The sequence below is a fragment of the Mobula hypostoma genome, chromosome 6, assembly GCF_963921235.1.
Source record: "Mobula hypostoma chromosome 6, sMobHyp1.1, whole genome shotgun sequence".
Classification (NCBI taxonomy): Eukaryota; Metazoa; Chordata; class Chondrichthyes; order Myliobatiformes; family Myliobatidae; genus Mobula; species Mobula hypostoma.
In genome coordinates, this window is record NC_086102.1 from 177,717,411 (window position 1) to 177,735,048 (window position 17,638).

General features: G+C 41.3%; 1 protein-coding gene across 1 annotated transcript in view; it reads right to left on the reverse strand.

Moving 5' to 3' along the window:
* Positions 1-17,638, reverse strand: part of LOC134348797 (adenylate cyclase type 10-like) — a 140,599-nt gene that overhangs the window by 51,802 nt on the left and 71,159 nt on the right. Inside the window, exons 19-23 of the mRNA XM_063052600.1 lie at positions 15,339-15,641; positions 12,059-12,373; positions 5,824-5,925; positions 2,678-2,714; positions 2,375-2,591 (exon numbers count right to left, since the gene is read on the reverse strand). Coding sequence (XP_062908670.1) covers positions 2,375-2,591; positions 2,678-2,714; positions 5,824-5,925; positions 12,059-12,373; positions 15,339-15,641 — 974 coding nt within the window. The remainder of the gene's footprint in view (positions 1-2,374; positions 2,592-2,677; positions 2,715-5,823; positions 5,926-12,058; positions 12,374-15,338; positions 15,642-17,638) is intronic.

Genomic DNA, 17,638 nt, shown 5'->3' on the forward strand with positions numbered 1-17,638 from the left:
TGCATCCTCTTAGCATCCTCCTCACTGCTAACACTGCCACCCAGCTTCGTGTCATCCGCAAACTTGGAGATGCTGCATTTAATTCTCTCATCCCAAGTCATTAATATATATTGTAAACAACTGGGGTCCCAGCACTGAGCCTTGCGGTACCCCACTAGTCACCGCCTGCCATTCTGAAAAGATCCCGTTTATTCCCACTCTTTGCTTCCTGTCTGCTAACCAATTCTCCACCCACACCAATACCTTACCCCCAATACCGTGTGCTTTAAGTTTGCACACTAATCTCCTGTGTGGGACCTTGTCAAAAGCCTTTTGAAAATCCAAATATACCACATCCACTGGTTCTCCCCTATCCACTCTACTAGTTACATCCTCAAAAAATTCTATGTGATTCGTCAGACATGATTTTCCTTTCACAGATCCATGCTGACTTTGTCCGATGATCTCACCGCTTTCCAAATGTGCTGTTATCACATCCTTGATAACTGACTCCAGCAGTTTCCCCACCACCGACGTTAGGCTAACCGGCCTATAATTCCCCGGTTTCTCTCTCCCTCCTTTTTTAAAAAGTGGGGTTACATTAGCCACCCTCCAATCCTGAGGAACTAGTCCAGAATCTAACGAGTTTTGAAAAATTATCACTAATGCATCCACTATTTCTTGGGCTACTTCCTTACGTTTCCCTATACTACAGTATATTCCATCTGCCACTTCTTTGCCCATCCTGCCACTATGTCCAAGTCCCTTTGCAATCTCCTTGCTTCTTCAACATCACCAGCCCCTCCAACTATCATCTGCAAACGTGGCCACAAGGCCATCAACTCTGTCATCCATTTAACGTGAAAAGAAGTGGTCCCAATTCCGACCCTGTGGAACAGTGCTAGTCACTGGCAGCCAACCGGACAGGACCCTGTTCTTCCCACACTAGTCATTGAGGTAGGTTATCACATTCTTTGTAGGCACTGCTATGCGTGGTCTTCTTGAAGCAGATAGGTACTTCAGACTGCCGAAGCGAAGGTAACCACCTCAGCCAGTTGATCAGCAGAAGTCTTTAGTACTTGGCTAGGTACCCTGTCTGGGCCACATACATTTCGTGGGTTCACCCTTCTGAAGGCTGCTCGCACATTGGCCTCAGTAACTGAAATCACAGGGCCTGAGAGAGGTCATAATAATTTCTCCACATTTTGCCAGTAAAAGTGAGCGTAGAAGGCACTGAGTGCTCCTGGAAGTGAAGCCCTGTTATCGTCCATGTCTCTTTATTTTAAGTTAGCATGCAAACACTGCCATATCAGTTGAGCATCTTTCGTTGATTTAAGTTTAGCCACTTTGCCCATGAGATGGCTTTCTGCAGATTGTACCTGGACCTCAATCACAAACTTGCTCAACCTCAATCTGCTCTAAAAAGCCATCTCATAGGTATTCTACAAATTCTCTCTTGGGATCCAACACCAACCTGATTTTCCAATCTACCTGCATATTGAAACCATTCCCTCCCCATTGTAACCTTGCCATTTTGACATGCTTTTCCCAACTCGCATTGTAATTTGTAGCCCACATACTGCAGTATTTTAATGGCACTTCAATCAGACTAGCAGGTAAATTTGCTTCTCTAAAACATTCACTTATGGGTTGTAAACATCATGAGCAAATCCAATGGTTAAAGTAGTTACTGCCTGTTACGCTGCTGGTGGTTAAGGCAGCAATGAAGGCCCTCCATCTCTGACAGTCCTTGGCCATCTTCTTTACTGTCTTCTTGTGGTTCAGGGTCCTCATTTCTGCCTTTGGTCTCCCGCGTTTCCTCCGCTTTCAAGGGTCCAATGAAGTGTGGCCTTGATGATGGAGTTCTCCTGAACAGTTAAAGTCCATCTATAATTGTCCATTGATGGTGGCTCACCAGCAACCTTCTTGAACTACTGCAAACCCTCTTTTTGAATTTACTGTACTCCCACAGTTCTGGTGGTACGGAATTTTAGGAATTAGATCCAGAGACAAAGGAAAAGTGACAGAATGGAATGTGACCGCGAAAGTGATGTTCTGATAAGCCTGCTAGTTCTTGGTGATTAGAGATGACATATCTGGAAGGTGTTCTGGTAGCCTACCTTGGTAACTACTGTGCACTGTATACATGGCACACGATGCAGCCATAAGGACAGAAGGAATGAATGAAAGTTTACGCAGTGCATAGGGTTTCACACAAACAGTTTTATGCTGAATGGTTTTGAGCTTATTGACTGATAATGAAGCTGCCCTCACGCAAACAGTTGATGGTACAACTCCAATCACAAACAATTTGAGATTTCAATAATAGCTATTTGCAAAGATATTCTCCTTGAATTGCCCATTGCTTAAAAATGCTTACTGTCTGAGAACATACCATCAAGTTATTCGATACATGCAAAGCAGCTGCAGAAGTTTCAAGCAGGTAGAAAAATGTCTTGGCCACATTTCCAGTTCCCATCCAGTGGCGAACAAGAGGGCAATAAACAGATTCCAATATTAGATTACAGTCGCAATTATTGGCATACAGGCTTTCTTTTCCTTCACAGTCTTTGATCAAATTATCTATTCTTTCAATAAATTCTGAATCACCACTGTAAGGAAGCATTTTGAAGATTATTGATCCATAGAACAAAACATAACTTTCAAACTGTTAAAATGTTTTCACATTATGTTTTACCTGCCAGCTGGTACTTCTGTGCTTGTTATGGTAAGAGCTGAAAAGTAAAAATACTTCTTTTTGTAATTTTCTTTCACATAGACATAATCAAAGGTTGAAAGATTCAAAGGTTCATTTATTCTCAAATATTGTGTAACAGCCTGGGAAAGGTTTCACTGCTAACGTGAGGGTCTTTCTGTAGAAACAGTGTTTGGGTTATGGTTAGAGATAACGGGTGCTTTAGAATGTGAGCTGGGTCCTTTGTTCAGCAGGAGATGGACAGAGAAAATGCTGGGGAGAACTGGTCATGGGATTCGACCCAGTGGAGGACCGTGATTCAATGGAGCAAGGTGCCGAGATCAACTGAGGATCAGTGAATATGAACTTCGGGAAGACTTGGGCTCCAACTTGTGCACAATTGACTGCTTAATTATAATGGGCCCCTTTTTGTTTTTTTTCTTTCTTTTCTTTACTAACCCTTTAGTTAAGTTAAGATTCATAAAAATAATTCCTTTAACCATATGCAGTGTACTGTCTGTTATTTCTTGGCACTGAGTTGTACCAGGGTGCCAAATTACACAGCATCCACAGAAACTGGGGTTTGGCATGGGAGAACCATCTTAATCTCAAGGTCTGGCGGGACTGGAGTGTGTATTCCCTGGACTTACGCAGCCAAGGAAACCAGTGGGGTTTCATTTGTATGCAGTGTACAACTCTGAGATTTATCTTCTCCAGTTAGCCATGGAACATTGAAGTCATTCAAAGAAAAAGATCAAACCCACCCTGTACAAAAATAACAAATCATGCAAACAGCACACCCCAAATTCCGTCCACACAAAAAAACTGACAAATTTCGCCAGATGGCAACAAGAACATCAACCCCAAACTGCCCCCCACTCCCACACAAAAAAAACTAACAAGACGTGCAACAAGAACATCAATGTCTTTATGGGTTGGTGTACTGCTGACATGTAGCAGTTGGAAATGATGGTGACAAGCAGAATTCATTCGACTTGCTTAACTTTGTGATCGGTATGGGCAGCTATCATTTATGAATACACTTGTAATTTTGTAAACATGCTTTTCACCACACTGAGAAAACTGTACAATGTCACAATAAGTTTCAGTCATTAGGAAAAGAGGAGATCAGAAGAGCCCAAGCAGTTCGATCACTCATACCAACAATAAGAGAAAGACAACTCAGATTCCCAGGACACATCATGCGGAAAGATGAACTAGAAAAACTCATACTCTCTGGAAAGATTGAGGGGAATAAACCCAGAGGAAGACCTCGGCTTATGTACATCAAAAGCATAGCCAGGTGGCTACACATCGTGGAAATGGAAGTCATCCAAAAAACGGAGGATAGATCTATACGAAAAACCATGGTCACCAAAGTCCGCAGGGAATATGGTACCTAGACAGACAGACAGACATTAGCAAAGAAACCTGACATACAACAAACTATTGGCACAGAATGGAACAGCATCAAGAAAAGGGGATGGCTTAAGGTTTGTTTTAGGAGAGAAAAGAAATATGAAGAAATGCAGAATTTTTCATGAAATAACCCCAAAGCAGATGAAATTTCAGCAACTTGCAGGTGGAGGAATGAACAACAGAACATGAAAGGCTAGAACTGGTCAAGAATCTGGGTGGGCGATGAAGTTTGTGAGGCTTGGAGAGATAGAAATAGGGGAAGGCCATGTAGGAACTTGAAAGTAGGGATGAGAAATTTAAAATCTAGGTACTGTCAGTTTAGGAGAAAGTGGAAGTGAGTGAGCACTGGGGTAAGGGCCAAGCAATAATAGGAATTGAGAGGGTTTCCATAGCAATATCTAATAATCTCAGTTTTATGTTGGTGGAAAGTCGTAATATAGCCCTGAAAACACTCGAATATAAAAATTAAAGCTATCAAAGGCACAAACAATGATTTTAGAACAATAACACAGTGTGGAGATTGATAATCTTATAAAGGAACAAATAGGTAGGAGGAATTTAATTAATTCTCTTTCTCCTTCAGGAGAAGGAATCTATGAAAGCAAGATCTCATTAATATGACACTACATGATGTATATAATTTACTGAATACTCTTTTTACATTAGTTCCTTAAGGCTGTTATAGCTGGGGGTGGTAGTGGGGATAAGCTCCCACTATCTATTAAATGTTCCCAATGGTGTGTGCCTCAAATAGCCTTTAACTACCAAGTCCAGCTCCTGGCCTTCATGTCTGACTTAGCTACTGAGCCGGGCAGAACCACTTCTACTGCCAGGAGAAAGGGCAAAGGCGGGTTACTGGCATCTCAAAACCAGTTACTTCAGGCAGATGGGTATCGTAAGCCATGGTTTGCAGCTCGTCTATGAGAAGGAAAACATGGATCTCAAACTCGGTTGACTTGCCACTACACCCATTCATGGGGAAGGCTTCAGGAATGAACTACAGAACATCAAAGGATAGAACTGGTCAAACCCTGAGGGAAAACTGCAGAGCTGGAGCCCCCTAAGGCAGTCCTATATTGAATTCAACATTGACTGGCAACTCATGCGACACTGTGTATCAGACTCTGCCATTCCTTTGGGTTCATCAGATGCGTAGAGAGAGGGAGCTTGCTACATGGGCAACAACTTGCTCTTCATATTGTACTGCCCCGGCTTGCATATCTAGACAGCTAGGACACAAAATCCATGATTGACTCTAACCAACAGGAGCCGCTCTTCACATGCCGAAATGAAAGTTATTTAATCAAAATAAAATGAAAATTATTGAGAGAATTAAATATTTTAGCTATAAAATGGACCACCAGAGATGAATAATCTTTCGATCTTTGGGGAACAATTAATGATCTAAAACAAGAAATAGCAAGAATTTTTGACAGCTAATGATAGAAACCTGAGAGAATGGCATTGTTACAAGTATTCATGAAGATGCACCGCACAAGGATAATTGCCTTTTTTGACATTTTTTTAAAATATGAATTTTGCAAATTTGGATTGGCATGCATTCATAGAGTCATAGAAAAATACAGGCTCTTTGGCCCAATTAGTACGCCCTGAACCATTTTGCCTACTCCTCGACCTGCACCCGGACCAACCTGCATTCAGGGTGTAATTCACACCAATCTTAGCTATTGTATCCTTTATTCTATTTTAACACTATTTTTATTCATTACCTTGGTCAAAGGATTTGGAGATGTTAGTGGAAGAAGGGTTAATTGATGTGTCTCCATGGTGTATGCTAACAATGCTTGAATTCATATTTTTTGAAGGAAAATCTAGAGAAAAGAAAATGACTGAAATTATTTCAAACAACATGCCCTATTAAAATAAAATTTCAACCTCAGAAATATTCAACCGGGCCATCGCAAGACAAGGGCAACATTATTTTCAAAAAGAATAATATACTGAATTTTTGACATGCTTTCCTCTAACCCCTTTAGAGATTTCTATTTTAAGGCCTGAAAGGAGTACATATCTAGAGCAAGTACGTGATCATATTCTGAGACCAACAAGAAATTTGGCTCAAAACAGGAAATTCTGCAGATGCTGGAAATCCAAAGCAACACACTCAAAATGCTGGACGAGCTCCGCAGGTCAGGCAGCATCCATGGAAATGAAAAAAACAGTTGACATTTTGGGCCAAGACCCTTCTTCAGGACTGGAAAGGAAGGGGGAAGATTCCAGGATAAAAAGCTGGGCTGAGGAGGAGAGGGACAGCTCGAAGGTGATAGGTGACGCTAGCTGGGTGAGAAAGGTAAAGGGCTGGGGATGAAGGAATCTGATAGGAGAGGAAAGTGGACCAAAGGAGAAAGGGAGGGAGGAGGGGCACCGGGAGGAAGTGATAGGCAAGTGCCATATTAGATTTAGTAATATACAATGTGCCAGAGCAAGGTAACAGCCCAACTGTGCATGAATATTTACCTCAAAGAAAACAAAATAAGCCAAATCTGCCAGCAGTAACTAATGTTTCTGAAGGGAATGCAGACATTCAGAGATTTAAACTGGCTCAAATCCCAAGCATATTTACAGTTGCTGAGTACAGAGCTTACTAATAGATTCAAGGCTCTGAATCTGCCATCATCTTCTGGTGCTAGATTCTGTTGTCTTGCCATAGTTCTTCAGCAAGTTCAAGCTCATTGTCATTCAATCGTATACATGTACGCTGCCAAATGAAACAATGTTCCCCCGGACCAAAGTGCACAGCATCGTGTATATAACTCATACTCAACACAAAGTAAATTCAAACTACAAATAAATTAACAAATAAAATATATTCCAGAAGATTGACATTTACATTACAATGTGGAATTTCCCCTCAGATACTGTACCAGATAAACTTGGTGTAAGATTTGAAACTCTTATTTTAATGGAGAATTCAGCTTGACTGATTGAGAGGGAAAAGGGAAATATTATTTGCTTTAATGTTTTTAATTATTTAGACCATAAGACATAGGAGCAGAATTAAACCATTTGGCCCGTCATTTCATCATGGCTGATCCATTCCCCTTTCAACCCCATTCTCCTGCCTAAATTTCTGAATTTTATAATAGACTTAAAATAGTTTATTTTTTTTCATTTCAAATGCAATTGCTATTAAATGTCTTTGACTTACAAAGGCATTGAAGAAATATTAAATCGTAGTTTTAATTTCAACATTCATCCTCAGCTTTGCCTTCTGAATTTGTTATGTCAGACTTCTATTCTAGTAGGCTAAACAAATCAGTTAATGGATGAAATTGTGGAAGAGACCTGAGAATTTAATATACAAAATGAAGTGTTTTTTGTTCCAGCAGGCAGATTACAATTCAAGCTGGTTTGGATAACTATAAACTAAATGGTAACATCTAGCTGTAAGAAAGAATTTACATGAAGGCAAAATCTAGTGAAGATCCTGGTCATCAGACAAAAATTACAAGAGATGATATTACAGCCAGTTACAGCATTCTAGAATAATATGTAATACCCTGGTTTAAGACAATGTTTTATTTTATTAATATAGTTATGCTTGTGAGGGGATCCAGGTGTGCCCCTATTAACTGTTTGGAGAGAGATGAAGATCAACAATTGGACTGTCACGTTAAGGCATTGGAAGTAACTTTGGATTTCTACTGAGTTTGGAGTTGGAGACATCACCGAGCAGCTCGTAAGTTGCTATGGTGACCAAAGGCAGATTGTTGATATTTCTTCAAGGACTTGTTGCCTGCTTGTGCACTCCTTTACAGACAAAGGAAGGAGGGACTCTTTGAGTGACAGGTGATGCTCAGCCTGGTGAAATAAATAGGAGGTCAGATAATACAGACCTCAGACACATGACCTGGACACTGAATGAGCATTGTTGTGCCCACAGAGAAAGTGGGTTTTGGAGGATCGATTAGGCGGATCAATTCCAAATTGCAATTCCAGTGAAGGAGAAGGGGTTGACTGGTGGGGAGTTGTCTATGTGTGCACCCTCGCCTGGGTGATAGCTCCACCACAGGAAAACTGGTCCTCCTGGTTAAAGTCACAGTCGGTGACTTGTAAAGGATGTCGGAGGACGACGAGAAGATCAACGGCATCAGCTTACCTGAAGACTCAACTCACTCTCTCTCTCTCTCCATCACTACTCAACTAAATACCGCGAACTGAACTGAACTTTACTCAACATCGTAAGACTGTATCTTTTTACCCCTAGACTTAAAGAAGCTTGGTTTTCATACATACATATTCCACACTTACTTTTTTATATAATCATTGCTAACCTGTGTGATTTATTTACTTTGATATTACTGTATTGCGTAGTTACTAATAAATATTATTAGTTTATAGCAATACGAGACTCCAAAGTGGTTTCTATTTCTGCTGGTTCTTTATCCCCGTCACGGGGTACGTGACAATGCTGTTGGGTATTTTGTATTTTCTGCAGGTTATCTCAAATTTCAATAAGGATTCCTTTAATTACATTATACAATTAAGTTGGGCCTGTTGAACTAGCCAATAAGATTTGTCTAGTTAACATTTTCCTTTGGAGAGAGCACGGAAAAAGAATGGGGAAGCCATTTTTTTTTAAAAAGGGAGAGGGTGGGATCGAAGGAGAATGGAAATCAGAGAAGAACACAGAACCTATTTGGAAGGACAGATACTGATGTTGGAAAATCCTCATGCAAACAATGGTCTCACGGAAAATGTGCAGGTAACTTGAGTAAACTAGTAAGAATACAATGTTGAAGAAAATTCAGCAATTTTTTCCTTTGGAAGTTGCATGAATATTTGTTTCCTGGGACAGGGTCTTATATATTTGCATTACATAGTATTATTGTGTTTGTTATAGTTTTAAAAATTTTGTTAATACTTTTTCGATCTAAGTTTATACTGGTGTGAGTTAAATTGTTGCTTCCTGGTGAGCGGTAAATTTTCATATAGTAATTGCCTTCATATTCCCTTGGAAGGAACATTCAAACTTTTATGTTTGTGTATAACAAAATCATATTTACTCTAGACATGTTTATTTAATTGAAATGACCTCTTTCGTCATTATTCCCGTGCATTGTCGAGTTATGTTGCTGTTAGCTCGAGTTCACACTAATAGCTAACTCATTACCAGCCTACAGTAAGAGCGTTACAAATAGAATACAAAAAGAAATTTGCAATGGATATACATATCAACTCTTATTTTACAATTATTTGAAAAACAAGGACTACCAAAATAATGTAGGTGTCTTTAAAATTAATAGTGATACAGTAACAGAAAATAAGTAATCAGTATTTGGAACAGCATAGGACGAGAATGCTTTTCTTGGACTACAGTTCAGCATTCAACACTATTAATTCCCTCCAGGCTGTCAAAGAGCTCAGACCTCGGCCTTCATCCTGCCTTGAGCAGCTGGATCCTGGACTTCCTGCCAGATTGCCAGCAGGTGGTAAGAGTGGACTCCCTCACCTCTACCCCTCTGACTCTCAACGCAAAAGTCTCTCAGGGCTGTGTCCGTAGCCCCCTCCTTTATTCTCTGTATACCCATGACTGTGTTGCCACTCATAGCTCCAATCTGCTAATTAAATTTGCTGACGATACTACATTGATTGGCCTAATCCCAAACAAAAATAAGGCAGCCTACAGAGAGGAAGTCATCTCTCTGACACAGTGGTGTCAAGAAAACAACCTCTCCCTCGATGTCACAAAAACAAAGGAGCTGGTTGTGGACTACAGGAGGAATAGAGACAGACTAGTCCCTATTAACATCAATGGATCTGGGGTTAAGAGGGAGAACAGCTTTAAGTTCCTCAGCATAAACATCACTGAGGACCTCATGTGGTTTGTACATACCGTCTATGTGGTGAAAAAGGCACAACAGCGCCTCTTTCACCTCAGATGGTTGAAGAAGTTTGGTGTGGGCCCCCAAGTCCTAAGAACTTTCTATAAGGGCACAATTAAGAGCATCCTGACTGGCTGCATCACTGCCTGGTATGGAAATTGTACTTCCCTCAATCGCAGGACTCTGCAGAGAGTGGTGCGGACAGCCCAGCGCAACTGTAGATGTGAACTTCCCACTATTCAAGACATTTACAGAGACAGGTGTGTAAAAAGGGCCCAGAGGATCATTGGGGACCTGAGTCACCCCAACCACAATCTATTCCAGCTGCTACCATCCAGGAAACAGTACCGCAACATAAAAGCCAGGATCAACAGGCTCCGGGACAGCTTCTTCCACCAGGCTGCTTAATTCATGCTGACGCAACTGTATTTCTATGTTACATTGACTATTCTGTTATACATACTATTTATTATAAATTACTGTAAATTGCACATTGCACATTTTGATGGAGATATAAAGATTTTTAATCCTCATGTATATGAAGGATGTAAAAATAAAGTTAATTAATTATTCATGAATAACGGCTGTGATAATATGTAGAACAAAGACTTATAGCAGAAGTGATGGAGAAATACATTAGAAATGACAATTCCCCCCCACCACCTTTTCCTGGACAAGATGTTTCCATCTCAGGGATTTTCCACAGCTCTTTCAACTCCAGAAGTATTCAGAATCAGAAACAGATCAGCTTTAATATCACTGGAATATTGTGATTTTTTTGTTTATATATAGTGGGAGGACGGGTAAGATGTGCTTGGTGGTGGGGTATGGAATCCCACCAGCAAGTACATCATACCCTGGCTCCCCACTTTCTGCAGGGATCACTCCCTACATGACTCCCTTGTCCACTCATCCCCCCGCAACTGATTTCCCTCCTGGCACTTCTCTTTGCAAGCAGAACAAGTGCCACATCTGCCCCGACACCTCCGCCCTCACTACCATTCAGGGCCCCAACCAGTCCTTCCAGGTGAGGTGACATTTCACTCACGATTCTGTTGGGGTCATCTACTCTACCCACTCTCACAGTGTAGCCTCCTGTACACTGGGAAGACCCGATGCAGATTGGGAGACCGCTTCGCTGAGTACCTATGCTCTGTCTGCCAGAAACAGCAGGATCTCAAGATGGCCTCCCATTTCAATTCTACTTCCCATTGCCATCCCGGCATGTAAACCCATGGCCTCTTCTCTACTGTCATGATGAAGCCACACTCAGGTTGGCCAAACAACAGCTTACATTCCATCTAGCTAGCCTCCAACCTGAACGCTGATTTCTCAAACTTTCGGTAATTGCCTCCCCGTCTCCTTCACCATTCCCAATTCCCACTCTCACCTTATCTCTTTACCTGCCTATCACCTCCCTCTGGTGCTCCACTTCCTTCCCTTTCTTCTATGATCTTCTGTCCACTCCTGTCAGATTCCCCCTTTCTCCAGCCCTTTATCTCTTCCACCGACTAACTTCCCAGCCTTTTATTTTCCCCCTCCCCCTCCCAGTTTTACCTATCCCCTGCCACCTTGTTCTGCTTTCTCCCTCCTCCCCACCTTCTTATTCTGACTTCTTCCCCTTTTCCTTTCCAGTCCTGCTGAAGGGTCCCGGCCCAAAACATTGGCTGTTAATTTCCCATTCCAGATGCTGCCTGACCAGCTGAGCTCCTCCAGAACATTGTGTGTATTGCAGGAGAGGAAGGAACCTGATAGGAGAGGATACAACTGGGGAAAGGGGAGGAGGAGGGAAACCAGGGGGAGGTGATGGCCTGGTGAGAAGAGATAAGAGGCCAGAGTGGTGAACAGAAGAGGGGTGGGGGTGTGAATTTTTTTTAAACTGGAAGGAGAAATTGTTATTCATGCCATCAGTTTGGAGGCTATCCAGGTCAAATATAAGGTGTTGCTCCTCCACCCTGATGGTAGGCTCATCTTGGCACAAGAGGAGGCCGTGGACCAACACTTTCAATGGGAATGGGAAACGGGAAGGTCTACTTTCGGTGGTTGGAGTGGAGGTGCTCATCTCCACTATTTATCTCTACCTATATATTTAATGGTTTATTGGATAGAACTTGATTACCTTGGTCACTAACTTTCTCCGGAGAAAAGCTTCGTATATTTCCGTAACTGATTGTGGTATATAATTCTCTTCGTCTTTGAACGGTGCTTTCACTTTCAGCAACACTGAAATTTACCATAGATCGGTGCTCATAAATAAAGTCACCCCCTCCACAGCTGCTGCATTTTCGAGCGGCGTTCTCCAAAAATCTCGTGCACTTTAAGTGAAGTGACTTTTTCTGCTCTTTCAGCCACAGGTCGTTGGCTGTTTCATGCACAAGGGCAATACAGAATCGCATCACTTTGCAGCTCCAAACAGCAGCTTTCTCTCGTAAATCTGAAAGCAGAAATGTCCATTTCTATAATTTGATGCAAATTAATGGAACCGTACACTGTCATCTTGTCCACTAATCTTTTGGAATTATTTCTTTATTTTGGAATTAATTTGTGCTTCCCCCTCCCCCCCCCACCATTTTCTAAACAATGATGAAGAAACTATTTTCTGTATATATATATAATAATGTGTAAAAGTCTCAGGCACCCAAGAATTTTCATATGGTTTCAGATGGAATGGCCTCCACAGAGCCCTGATCTCAACATCATTGAGGCTGTCTGGATTACCTGGAGAGACAGAAATGAGACAGCCAAAGTCTGCAAAAGAACTGTGGCAAGTTCGCCATGAACCTACCAGCTCATTTTCTGATAAAACTGCACAACAGCGTACCTAAGAGAATTGATGCAGTTTTAAAGGCAAAGGATGGTCACAAGAAATATTGATTGGATTTAGTTTTTTTTGTTTACTGTTTTCTGCTCTTTATAGCAAATCTTTTGATATTTGGAAACTTTATTTCATTATTTTTGAAAGCAACTTCACTTTACATGTGCCTCAGATTTTGCACAGTACTATATGGAATTGGTTGCCTGCAGCTTCACACAGCCAACAACCTGGGTTAAATCCTGACCTAGGATGTCAGCTGTGGTGTTTGCATGTTCTCCTGGTGATCATGCAGCTTGGCTGTTTGAAGTTAATTAGTTACTGTAAATTACCCCAAATGTTGATGAGCGGCAGGAGAATTGGGGGAGAGTTGGTGAGTATCTGAGAGAAAATGGATTACACAGTCATTTCAGTGGGTGAAAGAGACAAAAAAGAATGTTGAGAGTTGGCAGCGACTTGATTGTCCGAATAGCCTCCTTCCAGCCTTATATTTTATTTAGAAAATGAGTTAAGAAATGAGAAATTACATTTTATCTGCACAGAACACAGTTATCTATAACAATTCCTTATACTAAATCGAAGAGCTTCCTGGAAAAAAAAGGAAATAAAAACATAATAGAGGAAAGAGCTGTTCAAATAGTAGCATGCATCAGTGTCAGTGCAGGTGAAAGCCACACATCAATATCCAGCATCACAATAATAGGAAAACTATCCAATCTACTATCCAGTGGCATACTATTTCACCTACTGTACATCGATAGCAAGGCTCAGCATTCTTTGAATTCAGTAATAAAACACCCAAATTGGAGGTCTATGAGCCAGTCTACATCAGGGGATCAGAAGCAAAGAAGGTCAGCAAATTTAAGTTCCTCAGTGTTATCATTTCAAAGGACCTGTCCTGGGCCCAGCAGGCAAGTGTGATTATGATGAAAGCATAGCAGCGCCTCAACTTCCTTAGAAGTTTGCTAAGATTTGGCATGCCGCCTAAAACTTTGACTAATTTCTACAGATGTGTGGTGAAGAGTATATTGACTGGTTGCATCACAGCCAGGTATGGAAACACCAATGCCTTTAAACAGAAAATCCTGCAAACTGTGGATATGGCCCAGTCCATCACAAGTAAAGCCCTCCCCACCATTGAGCACATCGGCACAGAGTGTTGTCACAAGAAAGCAGCATCCATCATCAGGGACTCCCACCATCCAGGTCATCTTTTCTTTTTTGCTGCTGCCATCTGGAAGAAGGTAGGGGAGCATCAGACCTCACACCATCAGGTCAGGAACAGTTATTAACCCTCAACCATCAGGCTCCTGAACCAGAGGGGATAACTTCACCCAGCTTCACTTGCCCTATCAGTTAAACAGTTTCTACAACCTACGCACTCACTTCAAGGACTCCTCATCTCATGTTCTCGATATTTATTGCTTCTTATTAAATTATTATTATTTCCTTTCCTTCTTTCTTTTTGTTTGTTGCCTTTTGCACACTGGTGGTTTGCCCTTTGGTACAGTCTTCCATGATTTCTATTATGGTTACTGGATTTATTGAGTATGCCCACAAGAAAATGACATGGCTTCCACCATGAGATTAGAAGTGAGGATGTACATGTCGACATGCTTAAGGCAATGGTTCTTCTATTCACTATTATAAAGCTCCAATGGCAATGTTTAAAATAATATCCTCATGCCAAACTTTTAAATGCCAGATCAAATATTGCCACGTGATCCCTTAGATTACTTTACCTTTGGGCATTAAAGAACATGATTTTTCTTTCCATTCAAGAAACATTTGTGGTTTGGCTAACATATGCAGCCTTAAAAGCTGGGTGGCACGGTAGCACAACATTTTACAGTACAGACGATCATGGTTCAATTCCCGCCACTCTATGTAAGGAGTTTGTACGTTTTCCCCATGACTGTGTGGGTTTCCTCCGGGTGCTGCGGTTTCCTCCTGAAGTCCAAAGACATACTAGTTGGTAGGCTAATTGGTCATTGTAAATTATCACTTGATTAGGTTAGGGGATTGCTGGGTAGAGTGACTCAAAGGGCCTATTCCTCACCGCATTTCAATAAAATAAAAATCAGAAGGTTCATTCTGGATACCAGATAAGAGCTTTACAAATAGAACATAAAACATAGAACACAGAAATCTACAGCACATTACAGGCCCTTCGGCCCACAATGTTGTGCTCTAGAAGCTGCCTAGAATTACCCTACCCTACCACATAGCCCTCTATTTTTCTAAGCTCCATGTACCTATCTAAGAGTCTCTTAAAAGGCCCTATTGTATCCGTCTCTACCACCGTCACTGGCAGTGCATTCCACATACCCACTACTTACCTCTGACATGCCCCCTGTACCTACTTCCAAGCACCTGAAAACTATGCCCCCTCATGCTAGCCATTTCAGCCCTGGGAAAAAGCCTCTGGCTATCCACACGATCAATGTTCCTTATCATCTTATACACCTCTATCAGGTCACCTCTCATCCTCTGTTGCTCCAAGGAAAAAAGGCTAAGTTCACTCAACCTATTCTCATAAGGCATGCTCTAAATAGAAACTGACAATTATAATTCTCCAAAACTTTACCTATTTCATCATCCTCTTCCAGTTGGTCCTCGGACTCTTTTACGCGGTTACAAAAACACTGGACAAGATGTGTTTCCTCACTTTTTTCCATTGGTGCACCAAAGCTACTGTTGATCCTTGATGCACATTCTAATGTACGTGATTTTACCAACGATATAAGTGATTGATTCAATTTTTGCTCGGCACCTTCAGGTAAGATGTACCGAAGCATTTTAGTGGTGAAAGTGTGTCCAATGATAGACGCACACTTAACAACCACCTGTTCGGTTGTGTTCATTCTGTCAAGCTGAGCTAATGCAATACCTGGAACAAAAAGAAAAATCCATTTAATTTTATGAAATTATGCGTTATACACTGCAATATAATGGCTTCATTGTATAATGGCTGTCTAGGAAAGCACCATCATCATCAAAGATCCTTACCACCCAGGCCATGCTCTTTCAAATCAGCACTTTTATGTATCATATGGCTGTGGTTTGTAGTTAAATGTCTTTTCAGTTTTGCTGGAGCCATTGCTACATTTGTAAGTTGCTTGCCACAGACGAGGCACAAAGGAATAGGACAACCTGGATCACTAGTCCATGTGAAACCCCTTGATAAGTAGCCTTCATTGTAAAAGATAGACTCTCTCTATCTATTGTTGCAGTAATGCAGTGAAATGACTCAGAAGATTGTAATTCCTCATTAACCTTTTCAGAATTGTTCATAGGCCTCAGCCTAGAATCCTCCTCTCTCATCTCGCACCTATTTGGACTGTCTTTAGAATGAAAATTTGTATCCAATTTTCTACTACACTGGTAGAGTTTTTTCACTCCCATAAGTCAATCGGCGTCGTGTAAGGGGAAGTAATTCAAGAGGGAGAGGATTCAATCAAGTAACAACAGTCCTACTGCACACTGCCATACTGGTCAGAGAGACCTCTAACGAGATTGCTAATGAGACTGCTTGGTCACTGCCCACCACTGCAAGCGTCTGTTGCTCGAAGTTCAAAAAACAATGCTTCTTTAAAATCCCAATCTCACGCAGAACCCCAGGGTACCGCAGAACCCCAGTTGAGAGACTGGTTGATCTCTCATCGATCCTGTTATAATTACTGTTTTATAGATTTTTTGAGTATACCCACAGGAAAAACAATCTCAGGATTGTACGTGATGACATACAGTGCCTATAAAAAGTATTCTCCCCCCCCAGAAGTTTTCATGTTTTATTGTCTTACAACGTGGAATCACAGTAGATTTAATTTGTTTTTTTTTGACACTGATCAGCAGAAGAATACTCTTTCATGTCAAAGTGAATACAGACCTCTACAAGGTGATAGAAATTAATTACAAATTTAAAATACAAAATAATTTATTGCATAAATGTGCACCTCCTTTAGTACAGTGCACTAAATCATCACTGGTGAAGCCAATTGTTTTTAGAAGCCACATAATTAGTTACGGTGTACTAGCTATATTGAAACCTGTGTGCAGTCAAGGTGTTTCAGCTGATTGTAGTGAAAATACACCTGTGTCTGGAAGGTCCAACTGCTGGTGAGTCAGTATCCTCGTAAAAACTACACCATGAAGACAAAAGAACACTCCAAGCAATTCCACGAAAAGGTTATTGAAAAGTACAAATCAGGAGATAGATAAAAGAAAATTTCCAAGTCACTGAATATTCTTTGGAGTGCAGTTTAGTCGATCATCAAGAAATGGAAAGAATATGTCACAGCTGTAATCTGCCTAGAGCAGGCCATCTTCAAAATCTGAGAAGGGGACTAGCGAGGGAGGCCACCAAGAGATCTATGACAACTCTGGAGGAGTTACAAACTTTGGTGGCTGAGATGGGAGAGACTGCGCATACAACAACTGTTGCCCAGGTGCTTCACCAGTCACAGCTTTATGGGAGGGTAGCAAAAAGAAAGCCACTGTTGAAAAAAGCAGAAATGATTCACATGAAATCTTGGCTAGAGTTTGCCAGAAGGCATGTGGGAGACTCTGAAGTCAGATGGACGAAGGTTCTATGGTCTGATGAAATCCAAGTTGAGCTTTTTGGCCATCAGACTAAATGCCATGCTTGGCATAAGCCAAACACAGCACATCATCAAAAACACACCAACCCCACCGTGAAGCATGGTGGTGGCTGCAAAAGAACTGTGACTTGGAAGAAGATTTGTTTTCCACTAAGACAATGATCCCAAACATAATGCCAAAGCTACGCAGGAATGGCTTAAAAACAACAAAGTTAATGTCCTGGAGTGACCAGGTCAGAGTCCAGACCTCAATCCATTTGGAAATTTATGGCTGGACTTGAAAATG